The 17,818-nt window shown below is 38.6% G+C and overlaps 1 protein-coding gene and 1 long non-coding RNA gene across 3 annotated transcripts; one reads left to right on the forward strand and one right to left on the reverse strand.

Moving 5' to 3' along the window:
* Positions 1 to 6,050: 6,050 nt before the first annotated feature.
* Positions 6,051 to 8,895, reverse strand: LOC106089269 (equilibrative nucleoside transporter 1). Of its 2 annotated transcripts, none has more exons than XM_013255087.2 (2): positions 8,706 to 8,895; positions 6,051 to 8,642 (listed from the first exon to the last, which is right to left on the reverse strand). In XM_013255087.2, the coding sequence occupies exon 2, from the start codon at positions 8,379 to 8,381 to the stop codon at positions 7,005 to 7,007; it is 1,377 nt and encodes a 458-aa protein (XP_013110541.1). In that variant the 5' UTR covers positions 8,382 to 8,642; positions 8,706 to 8,895; the 3' UTR covers positions 6,051 to 7,004. The 2 variants fall into 2 exon arrangements, with proteins under 2 accessions (XP_013110541.1, XP_013110542.1); XM_013255088.2 differs by having other exon boundaries at positions 6,051 to 8,645.
* Positions 8,896 to 14,906: 6,011 nt separating this feature from the next.
* Positions 14,907 to 17,006, forward strand: LOC131994918 (uncharacterized). The gene is made up of 4 exons (XR_009396954.1): positions 14,907 to 15,344; positions 15,397 to 15,439; positions 16,673 to 16,711; positions 16,778 to 17,006. It is a non-coding gene; the product is annotated as an uncharacterized LOC131994918 (long non-coding RNA).
* Positions 17,007 to 17,818: the final 812 nt, after the last annotated feature.

Consider the following 17,818-nt stretch of genomic DNA (forward strand, 5'->3'; position numbering starts at 1 on the left):
CGCCATTTATGGGTCGAAGACCTTAAATCGAGAGTTCGGTCTATATGGCAGCTATATCCAAATCTGGACCGATCTGGGCCAAATTGAAGAAGGATGTCGAAGAGTCTAACACAGCTCAATGTCCCAAATTTCGTCGAAATCGAATAATAAATGCACCATTTATAGGTCGAAGGCCTTAAATCAAAGGATCGGTCTACATGGCAGCTATATCCAAATCTGGACCGATTTGAGCCAAATTGAAGAAGGATATCGAGTGGCCCAACACAGCTCACTGTCCCAAATTTTAGCAAAATTGCACAATAAGAGTGGCTTTTATGGGCCTAAGACCTTAAATCGAGAGATCGGTCTATATGGGGGCTATATCAAGTTATAGTCCGATATAGCCCATTTCCAATTTAACCTGCCTATGGACAAAAAAAGGATATGTGCAAAGTTCAAGCTCAGCACCTCTGTTTTGAAGGACTATAGCGTGATTTCAACAGACAGACGGACGGACATGGATAGATCGTCTTATATTTTTACGCTGATCAAGAATATATATACTTTATAGAGTCGGAAATGGATGTGTTTCGATGTGTTACAAACAGAATGACAAAGTTAATATGCCCCCAACCTTCGGTGGTGGGTGCAGTTGCTGTGTGTATTATCTGTTATTGCATTTTATCTATGTCTTAACAGTGCAAAGTTGTACTGATAGTCTATCTACAACATCTGACTTGCCCTGGGTAGAACTAAAATTAAACACAGCAGGAGGACTAAAAAATATGTATTGGGTTGCCCAAAAAGTAATTGCGGATTTTTCATATAGTCGGCGTTGACAAATTTTTTCACAGCTTGTGACTCTGTAATTGCATTCTTTCTTCTGTCAGTTATCAGCTGTTACTTTTAGCTTGCTTTAGAAAAAAAGTGTAAAAAAAGTATATTTGATTAAAGTTCATTTTAAGTTTTATTAAAAATGCATTTACTTTCTTTTAAAAAATCCGCAATTAATTTTTGGGCAACCCAATAATTTGTAATTTATTTATTTGCATCCGCACAACAAGAATATAAAATTCTTATAATTAAAAAATATGTGGCCAACCCTTGTATTCTATTCTGACAGTAACCATTTGTTTTTAACCGTTTTTTATCTGCACTTATTTATGGTTTTTTATTTTTTCGCAAATAAAAAAAACGAACCATTGAAACCATAAAAACAAACAAAAATTATTCCGGCAATGATTTCAAGCGTTGCCACTCATTTTTTTTTTTGCCATTTTCCTCACTAAAAGCATAGCACTACATTTTTGCCTATTTTTCTCCAACATTTCGCCTACGCTTTTTTATATGGAGTTTGACAGCATTCCGCGTGAAAAGCTCAATAGAATAACCTGCTTAACGTCGCAGTTTACGGGGAAATGCATCTTGGATCCTGACTTCATAAGCCACTAGAGGGCGCAATTCTTATCCGATATGGCTGAAATTCTGCATGATGTGTTTTGTTATGACTTCCAATAACTGTGCCAAGTATGGTTAAAATCGATTCATCATCTGATATAGCTGCCATATAAACCGATCTTGGATCTTGTCTTCATGAGCCACTAGAGGGCGCAATTCATTTCCGGTTTGGCTCAAATTTTACATGACGTTTTTTAGTTATGACTTCCAACAACTGTGCCAAATATGGTTAGGATCGGTCTATTAACTGATATAGCTGTCATTTAAACCGAACTGGGATCTAAACTTCTTGAGCCACTAGAGAGCGCAATTATTTTCCAATTTTGGTGAAATTTTGCATGATATGTTTAGTTATGCCTTCCAATAACTGTGCCAAGTATGGTTGAAATCAGTCCATAACCTGATATAGCTGCCATATAAGCCGATGTTAAATCTTGACTTCATGAGCCAGTAGAGGGCGAAACTCATTTCCGATTTGGCTTAAATTTTACATGACGTGTTTAGTTATGCCTTTCAATAACTGTGCCAAGTATGGTTGAAATCGATTTATAACCTGATATAGCTGCCATGTAAACCGATCTTGGATCTTGACTTCATGAGCCACTAGAGGGCGCAATTAATTTTCGGTTTGGCTCAAATTTTACATGACGTTTTTAGTTATGACTTCCAACAACTGTGCCAAATATGGTTAGGATCGGTCTATAAACTGGGATCCGAACTGGGATCTTGAATTCTTGAGCCACTAGGGGGCGCAATTATTTTCCAATATGTGTGAAATTTTGCATGATGTGTTTAGTTATGACTTCCAATAACTGTGCCAAGTATGGTTGATAGCTGCCGTATAAACCGATTTTGAGCCACTAAAAGAAGGCACAATTCTTTTCGATTTGGGTGAAATTTCCATTTGGTGTTTTGTTATGACATCCAATAACTTTGCCAAGTATGGTTGAAATCAGTCCATAATATAGCTGCCATATAAGCCGATCTTGGATCTTGATTTCTTGAGCCACTAGAGAGCGCAATTCTTATCCGATTTTGCATGACGTGTTTAGTTATTATTTCCAACAGTGTCCTTAATATGGGTTAAATTGGTCCATAACCTGATATAGCTGCCATATAAATTGATATGGGATCGTGACTTCTTGAGCCTCTAGAGGGCGCAATTATTATCAGATTTTGCTGAAATTTTGTACGACTTCTTCCATGACTTTCAACATACGAGTCAAATTTGGTCTGAATCGATCTATAGCCTGATACAGCTCCCATACAAATCGATCTCCTCCGATTTTATTTCTTGAGCCCCTAAAGGGCGCAATTCTTATTTGAATTGGATGAGATTTTACACAATGACTTTTACTATGGTCTCCAACATTCAATTCAATTTTGATCCGAATCCATAGCTTTTTTAGCTCCAATAGCATAGCTCCTTTGTTTGCCTAAATAGAGATACCAGAAAAAAAAATTCGACAAATGCGATCCATGATGGAGGGTATATAAGATTAGGCCCGGCCGAACTTGGAACGCTTTTACTTGTTTAGAATTTATTTAGTTTTTGAAAATAGCGCAGCAGCCGCAAAATTTTTAGTGATAATGTAAAAGGGTATTTCCGTTTTTAATTTTTATACCACCCTTCACCCTGTGGTACAGGGTTGTTGTTGTTTTTGTAGCAGTGTTGTACACTGAGGCGGCAGCCCTTACCGATGAAGGATCAATCCGGTACGTACAACAGGCTGCCATGGGATTGCTGTGGTACAAGGTATTATAACTTTGTGCATTTGTTTGCAACGCTAAGAAGGACAAGAGCTAGACCCATCGATAGGTACACCGAGCGGCTTAGAATCACTTCCTGATTCGATTTAGCTATGTTCATCTGTCCGTCTGTCAGTCCATGTATTCTTGTGATCAAGTTACAGGTCGCATTTGTTGTCCGATTTTTACATAATTTTGCACACAAGTCACTTTTTTGATACAAGGACAAACGCTTTTGATTTTGAAAAAAATCGGTCCAGATTAAGATATAGCTCCCATATATATCTTTCATCCGTTATGGCCTTTAAAGGCTATAGAAGCCACAATTTTGACCCGATCTTAACCAAATTTAGCATGAAGTGTCTTGTATGACATCTTTCATCAAAATCTGGTTAGATTTAGATAAAGCTCCCATATATGTCTTTCATCCGATTTGACCTGAAACTACAATTTTGGTCCGATCTTTACAAAATTTTGCAAGAGATGTTTTATTTAACGATCCACTACGATTGCAAAATTCTGTTAATATCGGGTCAAGCAGCACAATGTGGGTATCAAATAAAAAGTATGCGGGAGTAGATAACGAATCTGGCATACAAATTCATGTCGAAGTATAGGGGGTCACCCCACCCCTACAAAAACGCCCAAAAGGGGCACATTAGCCAATCACGGATATATGGGACACGGTTTATTTGTTCCGTATAGACTGAAAAACGGCAGAACCGATTTTTTCGAAATGTTGGCATATTTATAATATTTCGGTGTCGGAAGGTGGACGGACCCTCCCCCTTATGTCAAAAACACAACCCAAAATCAAAAGTGGACCGATCGGAACAATATAGGTATCAAATGAAAGGTATTGGAGAGTAGAATACGAATATGGTATTAAAATTTGAGTCTAAATACCCATCGGGCCGCCCCAACCCCAAAACTCCCCCAAACAGACATAATGGCATAATCTGGCGTACAAAATCCGATCGAAGTATAGGGGGTCATCCCACTCTCCAAAAACGCCCCAAATGGGTATAAGACCCATTATGACTATATGGGACTCGACTGAACCGAATTTCTTAAAATTTTCATAGTTTGTGTAGGTTTGTTTGGAAGGAAACAAAGGCTATATAATTTTTAGATATTAGAGGGGGGCGGACTCTCCCCCTTACCCCAAAAATGCCACCCTTAACCCATAGTGGTCCGATGGGCACAATAAGGGCATCAAATGAAAGGTATTGGAGACCAGAAAACGAATATGGTATTAAAATTGGGGTCCAAGTACCCAGCGGGCCCCCCAAAACCCCAAAACTCCTCTAAACAGATATACTGGGTTGCCCAAAAAGTAATTGCGGATTTTTTAAAGGAAAGTAAATGCATTTTTAATAAAACTTAGAATGAACTTTAATCAAATATACTTTTTTTTCTAAAGCAAGCTAAAAGTAACAGCTGATAACTGACAGAAGATAGAATGCAATTACAGAGTCACAAGCTATGAAAAAATTTGTCAACGCCGACTATATGAAAAATCCGCAATTACTTTTTGGGCAACCCAATATTTGAAGTTCATGTCAATATGGGACTCAAATGAAAACTATTAGGCAGTAGATTACAAATATGGCATAAAACATTAGGTCCAAGTAACGGCAGGTTGCCCACCCCCAAATACCCCCACATGGGCATATTTTCCGACCATGGCTATATGGGACTCAAATGAAAGGTATAAGGTATTAGTAGATTACGAATATGACATTAAAATTTGCGCACATGTCTAGTTGGCGCTTTTCCTCCTAAGGGCACGTCAAATGGGTTATTTGACCCATTATGACAATATGGGACTTAAATGAAAAGTATTTGAGAGTAGAAAACGAATTTGATATCAAATTTTGGAGCCAAGTGTTTTTGGGTACGCCCTAAAGCACCCCCTAAACTGAACTTCATTTCCGTTGGGAATAAAGAACGAATTTGATATATATTTTCAGTGCAAAGTGCCGGTGGCCCAAAACACCCTCCAAACGGTTCATATTTACCGGCCATGGCTCAAATTAAAGGGATTTGGAAGTGCAGCACGAATTTGATATCCATATTTTGGGTCAAAATGTCTGAGGTGCCATCCCTCCCCTAATGAGAACATTACCAGCAGGAACCGAGAAGGGGCAAATTCTCACACATCAATGAGTGCTTTCCGATTCAATGATAAGGGACCATTTTTTATAGCCGATTCCGAACAGCGTCGCGCAGTTCGACACCTCTTTGGGGAAAATTTGAAAAATGACCATGACTGGCATTGTAACTCGCAAATGTCGCCAACATTAAGAGGGCATAGACACCGCTTTGTCCGATGTTCTCGCCAGGATTCGAACGCGTTCAGCGTCATAGGCTACAATGGCATGAATTTGATATCCACATTCAGGGCAAAGTGTCCCCACCCTATAAAGATATTAGAGAGTAAAAAAAGACGCAGCGGAGCGGGCCCGGTTCGGCTAGTTTTTTTATAAGGATTAGACGCTTCCCTAAATTGATCTCCATTTTGAGGGCCCAGTGGCTCACTGTGAGATCGGCCCATAAATAAATGTTTGGCAAGCAATTCAAAACTTGACAGGCTCGAAGTGAACAACTTTCAAACCTGAGTGAACTCACGGCTAACGGTTCAACCTTTACCTTATTTCGTGCCTGGGTTCCCCCTTGAGGCATATACTCGTTGTGATTACGGCATAGATTTAAATTTTCCGTGTATGCCTTTAATATCCATAAAAGTCAAATATTTTTATAATTTTTTTTTTTGTTTTCAACTTTTATTAAAAATTTTTATATGTAAAAACGACGTAACAATTGAACAGAACCATTTACGTTGCTAATAAAAAAAATTCAACTTTAAATATTATTTTATGTCATATTACGTCTATATTAATTGCTGGACAGAGAACTTTATGTTAATAACGAGTCGATGATGATAATAATGCAAATGAACTGTAAATTAAACTGGCAGTAAAAAAAATGTATGCACCACACCAAAAACAACAATGAAAAAATAATTAATATTTATCTTGTATACAAAATCTTCTACAATGAAGAACAAGCTATGAATGCAAAATTGAGAACTATGCAACTTGAAAATTAAATAAGCAATGTGTTATAATAATAGTAAGAATCTTGTAATAAGCCAGTTTGGCTTATTTGTCCTTAGTCTCCTTGTAAACGATTTACGATTGACAATTGAAGGGTGAACTAAACTCGTCCGATTGTTCGTATGCAAATTTTGCCCATGAACATTCTACTAAGGAACAGGGGCAAACTGCTCACATATCAATGAGTGCAGTTCGATTCAAGTTTTTTGCTCAATGATAAGGGGCCTCCTTTGTATGGTCGAGTCCGAACGGCGTGCCGCAGTGCGACACCTCTTTGGAGAGAAGTTTTACAGTACCTCACAAATGTTGCCAGCATTAGGAGGGGAAAACCACGGTGGCCTCGACGGTTCTTATTCAAATTTAATTTCTTAATTGGTTTCCCCTTAATGAAAGTCTAAACATGTTAAAAATAATATAACAATATAAACAAGACAATTTTCTTTTTTTGTAAATGATGAAATTAAAATAAATTTGTGATCGTATACCATGAAGTTAATTTTTGTGAATATAAAATGAATAAAAAAAATAAATAAAAGGAAGAGAGAACTTATTGTCTGCTGTCGCGCAAGTAGATCATGGTGATTGTGATTTCAATGATTACCAAAAATATTGATGGCCGCTTGGGGTTGTCCCTGCATTCGTGTCTGTAGATGCTACATATGCATGCGTTTTCAGCTAACTGATTTGATTTGTGTATTTTTATAAAGCCACCAAAGAAGGCATTACAAATGAAAAGAGAATGCCCGAAAAAATGCCTGTGATAAGCATGGCTGCAGCAAACATACCGGCGGTAAGCTGATGCTTGGGCTGCACCGTCTGTGGGGCGTACATCATACCCAATGAACTCAAATAGCCCGAACTGTATGACATAACAATGCCTATTATCCAGTACACCCATTCGTTGGTAATCACCACCGGCAGAGTTCTGTCAATGCCTTTGGGTAAGTAGTTGCACAGCAGAAACAGGGGTATGAAGACTACACGCAACACCACGGGTACTACCAAAAATCTGGGCTTTGGCCATTGAATCCATGATGTTGTCAGACTGCCCAACATGGCGAAGAGGTTAAAGGTTAGGAAGCAAGTGATAGAAGCAAATAGTTCGGGTGGAATAACGAAATCCGTTGCCACTGCCTTGATGTCCGAGTGTATGGCCGGAAAGACAGACAGTGTAATGAAAAAGGTAAAGAATATATTGAACAATTGCGGAGCGGCCTGTTTGAGTACAGTCCCATAAGGCACTTTGGTTGATTGATGCGGCTGATTGGTTAAGGGTTTCTCCTCCTTGCGTCTCAACATGGTGTGGTAACGATAGAATTGCGTTAGTGGCAAAGCAAAATAGGTGTCAAAGCATATCAGCAATATCAACATGGCCGTTATGAAATAATAAATGGCCGATGTTCTATCCGAAGAAAAGATATATTTGCTGCATATGCTCACTATGGAGGCGAAGAGGCCACTTATGTTGGAGCCCAATACCACAGCACCAGTGTATTTGATCGGCAGCGTGGCCGCCATGCCATATATGGTGTTTTGATATATACCATTGGCCATATTCAGCAACACCACACTGATCATGGTGATCCAGAAGAATACATCCTGCCAACTGCTGGAATCCAGTATGGCCATTAACACTGTGACTATGAATATAAGCAGCTCAAAGAGTATGCTGTAGACAATGCGCTTGGTTAGATCACCTCCAAGATGTACGAAAATGTTGAGCCAATTGAAAATAAGATTTGGTATCTGTGAGGCAAAGCCTATGTACTGCATAAAATTACTGGCATATACGGTTGTCTCATTGGCATTGGGCGAGGCCAATTTAAAGTCTTCGAAATAGCTCTTGGCCGTGATGAACATATTCCAAGGCATCAAGGTGCCCAGACCGTGAATCAGAAAAATCAAGAAAACCAACTTCCACTTGTCTACCGGGGGTTTCAAAGGCAAGTGCTGCACCTTGCCCATACCCTTGAAGTTCAAATCATCGTCTGGCAGTTTTTGGGCCTCCCAGGAGGGAGAGAGTGTCACTGGCTTCGAAGAGTCAAGGAAATGTGTTTTTTCATTATTTCTATCCATGCTTCAGCTTCTTGTTTCACTTCAACTTTTTTTTTTTGTGACAATAACCTCTCAAGTGGCAGCTAATCTGGTTTCAGTTTGCGCTACTTGCTTCATGCACGCTAGGCCTACCACCGCGCTACTGTTTCTCTCTTCACCGATGAATGCAGCGTCAAAGACTGTAGAATGTAGAACTTTTCGATCGAATAACACGATACGACAAACACGAAGTAATAAAATTTAAAATCGCACCGTCCCGACGACACACACACACCAAGTTTTCTACTGGGAAAAAACGAATTTAGAATATTTTGTATAATTTATGATAAAGTGTAAATGAACAACCTTATTCCTATTTTGCCATCCTCCCGCCAACAGGACACAAATTAAAACGACAGAAAGCCACGACTTTAACAAAGTTTTTCACAACGAATACCAAACAACAAGCGATGGCAAACCGCACCACGACAACGTGTGTGGTTATGTTAAGATTCAATAGGATACGATTATTATCGCAGCTGCCTAGCCGCCTAGACAATGGAATAACAATTAGAAATCTGACGTTTCCTGAGTATTCTGTTTGACAAAAGTCTGCTGTCAAACTCCATACATGGTACAACTAAGAGGTGGACTCATTAGCATGAGTGGCACAACTTGTTTTTTCATCTAGGGCAAATTTACATTTCGGGACGCCCATTGAGAGCACAATCACAGTCGCTGTGCAACAAGTCATTTTCTTACGCAAAATAAACGCTATCATCAAACTTCTAATTGTAAAAGCAAATATAGTACCAGCCATGACATAATTACCAGGTAGTGTACCGTAAACAGCTGAGTACAAAATTTTCTCGCGAAGTGAACTCAATGAGTTTTGGTCGTATGTGTGCATTATAGTTAAGAACCATAACACACACACAAACAACGAAAAATAACGCAAACTATTGGGTTGCCTAAAAAGTAATTGCGGATTTTTTAAAAGAAAGTAAATGCATTTTTAATAAAACTTAGAATGAACTTTAATCAAATATATAATTGCCATTTTGTTCGATAACCTTTTGCCATCTTCCTGGCAAATTTAGTATTCCACGCTCATAGAACTTCTGGCCTTTATCTGCAAAAAACTGAACCAAGTGCGATTTTATAGCCTCATCATTGCCGAAAATTTTACCATTTAAGTAGTTTTGCAAAGATCGAAATAAATGGTAGTCTGATGGTGCAAGGTCTGGGCTATATGGTGGATGCATCAAAAGTTCCCAGCCAAGATCACTCAGTTTTTGGCGAGTGACCAAAGATGTGTGCGGTCTAGCGTTGTTCTGGTGGAATATGACACCTTTACGATTGACCAATTCTGGTCGCTTTTCCTTGATGGCTGTATTCAATTTGTTCAATTGTTGACAGTAAACATCCGAATTAATCGTTTGGTTCCTTGGAAGCAGCTCAAAATATACCACACCCTTCCAATCCCACCAAACACACAGCATAACCTTCTTTTGGTGGATATCAGCCTTTGAAGTGTTTTGAGCTGGTTCAACATGCTTGGACCATGATTGTTTTCGACTAACGTTGTTGTAAACAATCCATTTTTTATCTCCAGTTATTATTCGTTTTAAAAACGGATCGAATTCATTGCGTTTAAGGTGCATACCACAAGCGTTGATTCGGTTTGTTAAATGAATTTCTTTCAATACATGTGGTACCCATATTAAAATTGACGCCAAACCAACAAATGTAAACAAAATTTCGCGCACTTTTTTTCTAAAGCAAGCTAAAAGTAACAGCTCATAACTGACAGAAGAAAAAATGCAATTACAGAGTCACAAGCCGTTGAAAAAATTTTCAACGCCGACTATATTACTACTATATTACCGACCATTACTTTTTGGGAAACCCAATAGTACATACACAAAATCAGAGCAGCCCTAATCACTGATTTTGACAGATAGTGTACTCAATATTTTGTCGTTGAGCAACTGCCTCTACCTGTAAATAAATATATCTTGCATAGTACCATGACATAATTAACAGGTAGGGTACCGTAAACAGCTGAATAAAATTTTTTCTCGCGAGTGCACTATCTGTCAACAAGTTTTGGTTGTGTGCGAGTATTATAGTTAAGAACCATAACACACACAAACAACGAAAAATGGAGCGAACTAGTAGCATACACAAAATCAGGGTTGCACCAATCACTGATTTTGACAGATAGTATACCCAATATTTTGTTGTTGGGCAACTGCCACTACCTGTAAATGAAAATGTCTTGCATAGTACCAACCATAATGCAGAGATTACATGGCACTTCTGGTGTCTGGTCATTGTAGTAGTATTGGTGAAAACAAAGGTATATGCACCACATGTACACATAACCATCAGTCATCCCATGGCAGCTGGTTGTACGTTCCGTATTGACCCGATGAAGTCCTTCATTGGCAAGGGCTGCCGCCTCGTACAACACAACAACCACAACCATCAGTCATGGCTGAAAAATCAAAATCATTTGATTTTTTTTTCCATGAATGTCGTCTATCGATTACCGTTTACAAAGATGTCCTGTCCTGGTTCAATAATCGTTTTAATGTTTTCGATGACCGCTTGTCGCCTGCTGGCATGATGGCGTATGCGCGGCTAGTGCTCGCCGGATGGGGTGGTTCTTTGCGCAAGCGAATCAAACGTATCAGGAACAAAAGAAAATTTACATGCCAGACTGATAAGGTAAAAGAAAAAGGTATGTTTGACCCGAAAAAGAAACGTACTAATCTAATATGGCTAAATAAAAAGGGCAAGCACCACACCTACCTGTTGGAAGCCTTCTCGCCTGGTGTTCTGGCGAGGATAATGCCCTCCCTCTGGAGTCGGAGCTCCACCATAGCAACTTTCAAGTCAGTTGCCCCGTACCTACCTCTTCATCTTATCACCCCCTTCCTATCTCCTCCTCCCTAAGATCTACATGATCTCAATAAAATTCATTGTCTCTTCGTAAACGTTACAAACATTCCAGGTAGTCTCTTTATTTATAAAAGATGGTTAATTTATGATGACCACATGAAAAATTCAGAACAAAAACAAGAGGCATCATCCAAAATTCATAATAAAAAAGGAAAAACTCGAAACATTATGGCTTTAACTTCTTATCTCAACTTTTCTACATTAGCTTAGCAAAAAAAAAATAAATAAATTTAAAGACAGTATAAAAGAATCATATGTAGGTGGGTATGCTAGCTTCGAACAGATCTAATGGCATCTCTTCGCTTCCTTCGGGGCTTCTGCCGCTGAGCAAGTTAGGCTGTGCCCACAATGGCAGCTTACTCCGTCTGTCCGTCTATGTCCGTCCGAATAGTGTAAGGTTAAAGGTAAGTAAAAGGGGTATTATATAAAAATAAAAGGGGTATTTGGAATTAGATTTTTTTTATCTCATATCTGATTTCTTTTCTTCTTCTTTTTAGGCCTTTACCACGCCCGAAAGGACGGCCTCTTCTAGGTACTAATTTGGAACAAGGATCCCTATGGAGACTTCCTACCTGCCTAGAAAGAGCTCTATCTATTGGGGAAGGGTAAATACCATGTAGTACGGTTGACGGTATAATCAAAGATGAGTACCCTAGAAAAAAAATGCCTGCCTTTTCAAAAAAAAAACTAATTTCCTTTTTTTTCTTTTATTTTTAGGTAATATGTACGTCCGTCCGTCCGAAGGTTTAGTTTTAAGTATTATGTTAAGGGTCTTTGTAAGCCGTCACCTGGAGCACTGCGGTCTGCGAGTGCTTTTGAAGGAAGTCCCACGCTGGTGCAGAGATGAGCCGTTGGTGAGCAGCGTTTTTTTTTGTTTTACTTTTAATTAGTTTAAGCTTTAGCGTAATGATTAAGTTGTTTTCTTTTTGATTAAGTTTATAATTAAGTTTCTTTTTTTTTTAGTTGGAATTTATTTTTCAATAAGTGGTTTTAATTCAGTTTCTTTTTTTTTTTTCACTCTTTAGAGCTAGGTATTAAGGTAGTTTCAAGGATAGTTTTTAAGGTAATTTTTAAGGTTGTTTGTTAATTCAGTTTGTAAGATGTTTCTTTTTTTTCTGTTTAGCTATCAGAAGCTTTTGTTTTTTTTTTCTCTTTTCTTTTTTTTTTGCAATAAAGGAATCGAATGATTTTGCTTTGGTCTGTTTTTTTTTCTTTTAGAATTCAGATCATTTTCTTGTTCATCATTTAAAATAAAAGTGCCTTTTTCAATGTTAGGCTTTTAGAGGTTTCATCCCTCTTTGGATTGTTCGGTTTTGTGTCATCATCCACTTGCTATGCAGTCTTTGTAGCAATGCAACACAACAACACCAACACTACACGACCGCGGCTGCACTTTTTTTTAATTCTTTTTTTTTTCTTGCTCGTTAAGCTCACTTCCAGTTGTCTTCTCGGCTCACCTCCGGCTTGCTGCACAGTCCAAATCAAAAAGAAAGATTTCCTTTCCTAGGACAGTGGCCTATGTTGTCATTTTGTTCATCATGGCGCTCTTCCCAGACCGAACTTCCTCTGATGGGCCAAATGACAACACAACACCAACTGTCCTACTGTCAATCAGGCAGGGGTCGGGGTTCATGCCTAAGCAACTGATTTTGTTCGGCAATTGCCCGCTAGGTGTCGCTTTTGGGGACAATAAGGTGCACGCGACAAACCCAACCATCCTTCGAACATCACTGTCAAAGGATGGGAGGGAAAAAGGTGCAAATTCCTCGGACATCTTTAGTTCCATAATCGGAAAAAATCCGAGCGGCAATTTCTAAAATTTATCTGCACTGCAATCCCTACATTATTCGAGCACTACCTAACATTATTATACCATTGAGAATAGCATATCTGCACGACATATCGTTCATCTGAATTATATATAAGACCCTCGCTATCTGGCGAAGGGTGTACAAACTGACTTGCGATTTATTATCTTAACTTCCACGGGATGTAAAACCCAAATTAATAATGGATTTAATCATACTCCTTTTTTTTCCTTCCTGCCAAAATAACGCATCTCATAATGTGTACGTCCCTTAAGAACGATAAATTGGATGGTAATTATAAATGACAGCCGTACATGTTTCATCACTGAAATAGGTTCGGCACCTCATATGTGCGCTTTAACGCCGTTCAAATCAACGAACCGACACTGTCATTCATAGTTAATTAAAGAAAAGAAGCAGCATTGCGGACCGGCCATGATGCTGAAAATTTATTAATTGGTAAGTATAAAAAAAACAAATCTATTAAAAATTATGTGTATGTGTCGTTCCCGCGATCCGTGTGATTTTTAAAGTGATCTCGCGAAAATTCCGTGACAAAAAACCATTCGCAAAAGAATTACGTGCGTGTGTGTGTGTGTGTGTGTGCATAAATGAAGATTCATTAAATGAATGAAAAAAAACATCGCCATTCTAAAGCGTGCAAAAAAAACAAAAAATATATTTATGTGATAAAAATTGAATCTGTTGGTTAGCACGCATGTTGAATTAATACAAAAATATATTAAAGGTCTTCCCGTGCGATTGAAATAAATGCCGGTACCATATAACCGGTCACAAAAACACAGCCTTCGACCACTCAATTATTCTGGCATATGAATAAATGCCTAAAAATGTAACACATGCGTGATTAAAATTAAAAAAACATATTGTGTGTATGTGTGAACCCCATTTGGGATAATGATAGCCATAAAAAAAAAATATATATATATTCCGCAACATGACTTGCGAACACTGTACATGCAGACAGCTTAAAATTTAACCAACGATATGATGGTTCAAAAAAACGTGTCACATATGTATCACCATATATATACATACATACTTATATGTTCTGTAATGGTGTGTGAAAAAAATCAAAGTTCCAAAATGTAGAAACCATTTGATGGAGACCGGTTACTATCACGTGAGTAGGCGGCTGTAGCTATGTGTCAACAAGTGTGCGTAGTGTAATAGTATGTTATTGCGGTACTCCTACCCACTCACGCTATGAATGGAGGTGGGGGTACTCAAACCAAACTCTGTGTCCAAAGAAAAACAGTACTTTATGAAAAGTGATGTGAAGACAGAAGCAAAAAAAATTGATTTGCCCAATTATCTGCGTGTTCATGAGTTTGAAGGTAAATGAAGAACCAAGTGCATATAAAAGAAGTTGACAAAATAAAAAAAAAAAAAAAAAAAATCGTCTTCTTCCTGGTGATCCAAAAGACCAAACCAAACAAAACGAAATGTGAAAAGGTGTGCTATTGTGAATTAATTTAAAGTTCAGTGAACTGAAAAGTGAAAGTGTTGTTAGAAAGTTAAAGTGAAAATAATGTAAAAAATTAAAGTTATTGGAGAATTGTGCAAAAGAAAAAAAAATAAAAGAATTATGAAGTTCTAAAAAGAAAATTGGCAAGAAAAACTAATAAAAACCCCAAAAATAAAGTATAACCAAAACACTAAAAACGGAAAAAATAAAAATCCAAAACACTCTCTCTACATAAAAACCCAAAAATAAATCAAAATAATTCACACTTTAAAAATTAAATGAACGCAAGTCGATTAAAAAAAATTGCAAAATTCCAAGAAAAATAAAAACAAAAATCTGAAAAATTATGAAACGCAAACTATAGAAAAACGCTAAATTGAATAACATCAAAGAGAAAAACAAAAATTCAAAATTGCAAAGTTCAAGTGAAAAAATTTACGTGTAGAATCCCACTGTAGAATAAAATTAAAATGAAGTGGGAAATCTCACAAAATCTTTTCTTTTCCTCTTTCCTTCTCGCGTATATAATCAACTACAATCGTATAAAAAAACCCAACCGGCTCGAAAATCCACCCTGATATAACATTTATTGATCTTCGTACCTTTCATTTCAAACAATGTAATTTCCCAATCTCGTTTTCTATCTTTTCAGATTCCATGGGAGACGAAATCCAAGTGGATTGATACACCTAACTGGTGCCACCAAAAGAGGGGAACTTCCATGGATGGAGAGTGTGTGAGGTAGGTAAAAAAAGGTATTGTCCTCCAAAGAAATAACCTCCTGTCTTTCCAGGTACCAACAACAAATCTCCCGCCAGCCATTTATGACCAACAAGGTAAGTGCATTTCCTCTTCCGATTCTGGTTTGTGTGGCGTACTTGAGAAATGTAAGCGAAATAGAAAAAGAGCTGTAATAAAGGGCAAAGCTCACACGAGCAGCACCGTGTACCGCTGAGTATTCTGCTCAGCTTTTCGAGCGGAAAGCTGTCAAGCTCCATATAAAAAAACATCGACCAAGTGTAAACTGAAAACTGGCCGAAAAGTAGTACTCGGTTTATGGTGCGGAAAGTGGCGAAAAAAAAAGCTAAAGCAGCAACACTTGAAAACTTTGCCGGCATCATTCTTCTATGCCTCATCGGTCTTAATGACTCGTTTTGCATTATTCAGTTGTGCAAAATAAATTAAATAGAAAAATAATAAGTGCAGATAATAAAAAAAAAGGTGTTTTGGTATGGAAACAAAACTATTTGATTACAGTCAAATTCCGCTCGCGGAAAAATTAGAAAGTTAGCGGCTAGTTCGCTAGCAGAATAGAGTGCTAACCCTAATGTGTTGATGACACCATATTGTCCCATCGTGTCTAAGGATGTCGACCAAGAAAGCCACGGGACACTGGCTCATCAATGTGCATGCACGTGCCAATCGATCCAGGTAGGCCATCTTCCTCTCCAGACCGTTCACACGTCCAAAGACATTCGTGGTGCTCCTGACCACTAGCCTGGGGCTGAGTACTAGAGTCACCGTCACCGGATACTGTGGTTTCGGTCCATTCACCTGAGTGAATTTGCCTCGTGCTTTTCCTCACACTGGGACTCCAACCGCTGTAATTGTTCTCTGGCAGCTCATAGTCCTCACCGTCTTTCTCCCTTACTACGATGTGCAGCCTAATGTCATAGTTTCAGTGGGGCACAGGGGGTAGGCTCCGGAGGGCTATGACATGTCACAAGTTGGCCGCCCGGAAACGTTAGCTCACGTTGGAATCCCCACTTGAGGAAAGCTTTAGCGGTACTCTGGTTACGAGAACTCTAGCGCTCATCTCCGATGCCTGGTGTAGATGGTTCATCGCCGACCTTTTGGTCTGTAAGCTACATGTGGAGGGAAGACGTCCCAGCTGGCCTGGGCCCTTTGTATCTGGTGGTAATGCAATAGAAGTATAACACCATTAAAAACCGCCATACCGACATCTCTTGCATTTGTGTATAAGCAATTCAAACGCCTGTGTAAAGCTCTATATCTCACCACTAACCAAACAAACCATATCCTATTTGCATTGTCTCTTATATTTTCAGCATCAGACCTTAGACGACTGTAAGTTCACCTAAAGTAAGGTATTAAATATATCCACACCTACTTCTATTTGCAACCATTAATGCATTTCCTCTTCCTAATTACAGGCTAACTCCAAAGCATTTGGACAGTCCATTCACCAACAAATGCCATCATCCTCTGTTACTCATCAAAAAGGGAATAGCCTACCCAGACAGCAAAAACGGTAAGTGTCTCATCCCTGTATACAGTAGGTATAGCGTAGGAACTAGGACAATATTTCTTTCCACCCTGGGGGGAGTTCGAACAAAAACCAATAAGAAACAACTATTAAGTGAAATACCACAGCTCAGGTTGTGGTTGTTGCCGTAGTAGTTTGTCGTGCCCTGAGGCCTATAGCCAAAACTGGTACGGTCTTCAGGCCTTTGTAAAGAAAATAAACCGATCGTCTTGCCTGTACTATCTGAGTATATAGTATCTCCTCTCTATCACCACCGAAAAATCTGGGTCTGGAATCGTCTGACCCATAAAGTAAAAAACCAATTGCACTCGCACTGCAAAGATCCTATGGACCTCACCAAAGAGCTGGTACTTTCCACTTCCCTCTAAACGCCACCAAAAAAAAAAACAGAGTTTGAAGCCTTTCGATTCAAACCACTGTTGCAAAAGAAACTCCACGTACTGTGAAAGAATAAAAATTTCCAGCCATATTCTAGCTGCCAAAACGACACCGTATCAATGATACAATAGTCGAAACTATATCTCCTCCTCAATCGCCGCCGAAAAAATTGACTCCTCATTAGAAGTCGTCTGGTTCAATCCCAGAGACAAAAATAAAGAAAATATCATACACTGAATGGAGTTATCACAGATATCTCATTGCTTCAAGTCCTTCATGTGATAAACACCCAGAGGCTTGCCTTTTAAATCTTCGACCTCATAGAGACAGTTACCAACCGGTCTTACTATCCGGCATTTGTGAAACTTCAAACCGAATTTCGCGTTAAACTGATTCTTGAAACCACTTTGTTGGAAGCTTCTACGGTATACTTCCTGTCCTGGTATGAACTTGACAATTCTACTGCGCATATTGTATTTCTTTTCATTGCCCAAATAGGCTTTATGAAGGCTCTCCTTGATACCTTTACGTATAATCTCCAGTTTAGTCG

This window comes from Stomoxys calcitrans, chromosome 2 (genome assembly GCF_963082655.1).
Source record: "Stomoxys calcitrans chromosome 2, idStoCalc2.1, whole genome shotgun sequence".
NCBI classification, from domain to species: Eukaryota; Metazoa; Arthropoda; class Insecta; order Diptera; family Muscidae; genus Stomoxys; species Stomoxys calcitrans.

What these genes read in the sequence shown, in the direction of transcription:
- LOC106089269 (XM_013255087.2), bottom strand. Translation starts at nt 8,381, where the DNA reads ATGGATAGAAATAATGAAAAAACACATTTCCTTGACTCTTCGAAGCCA.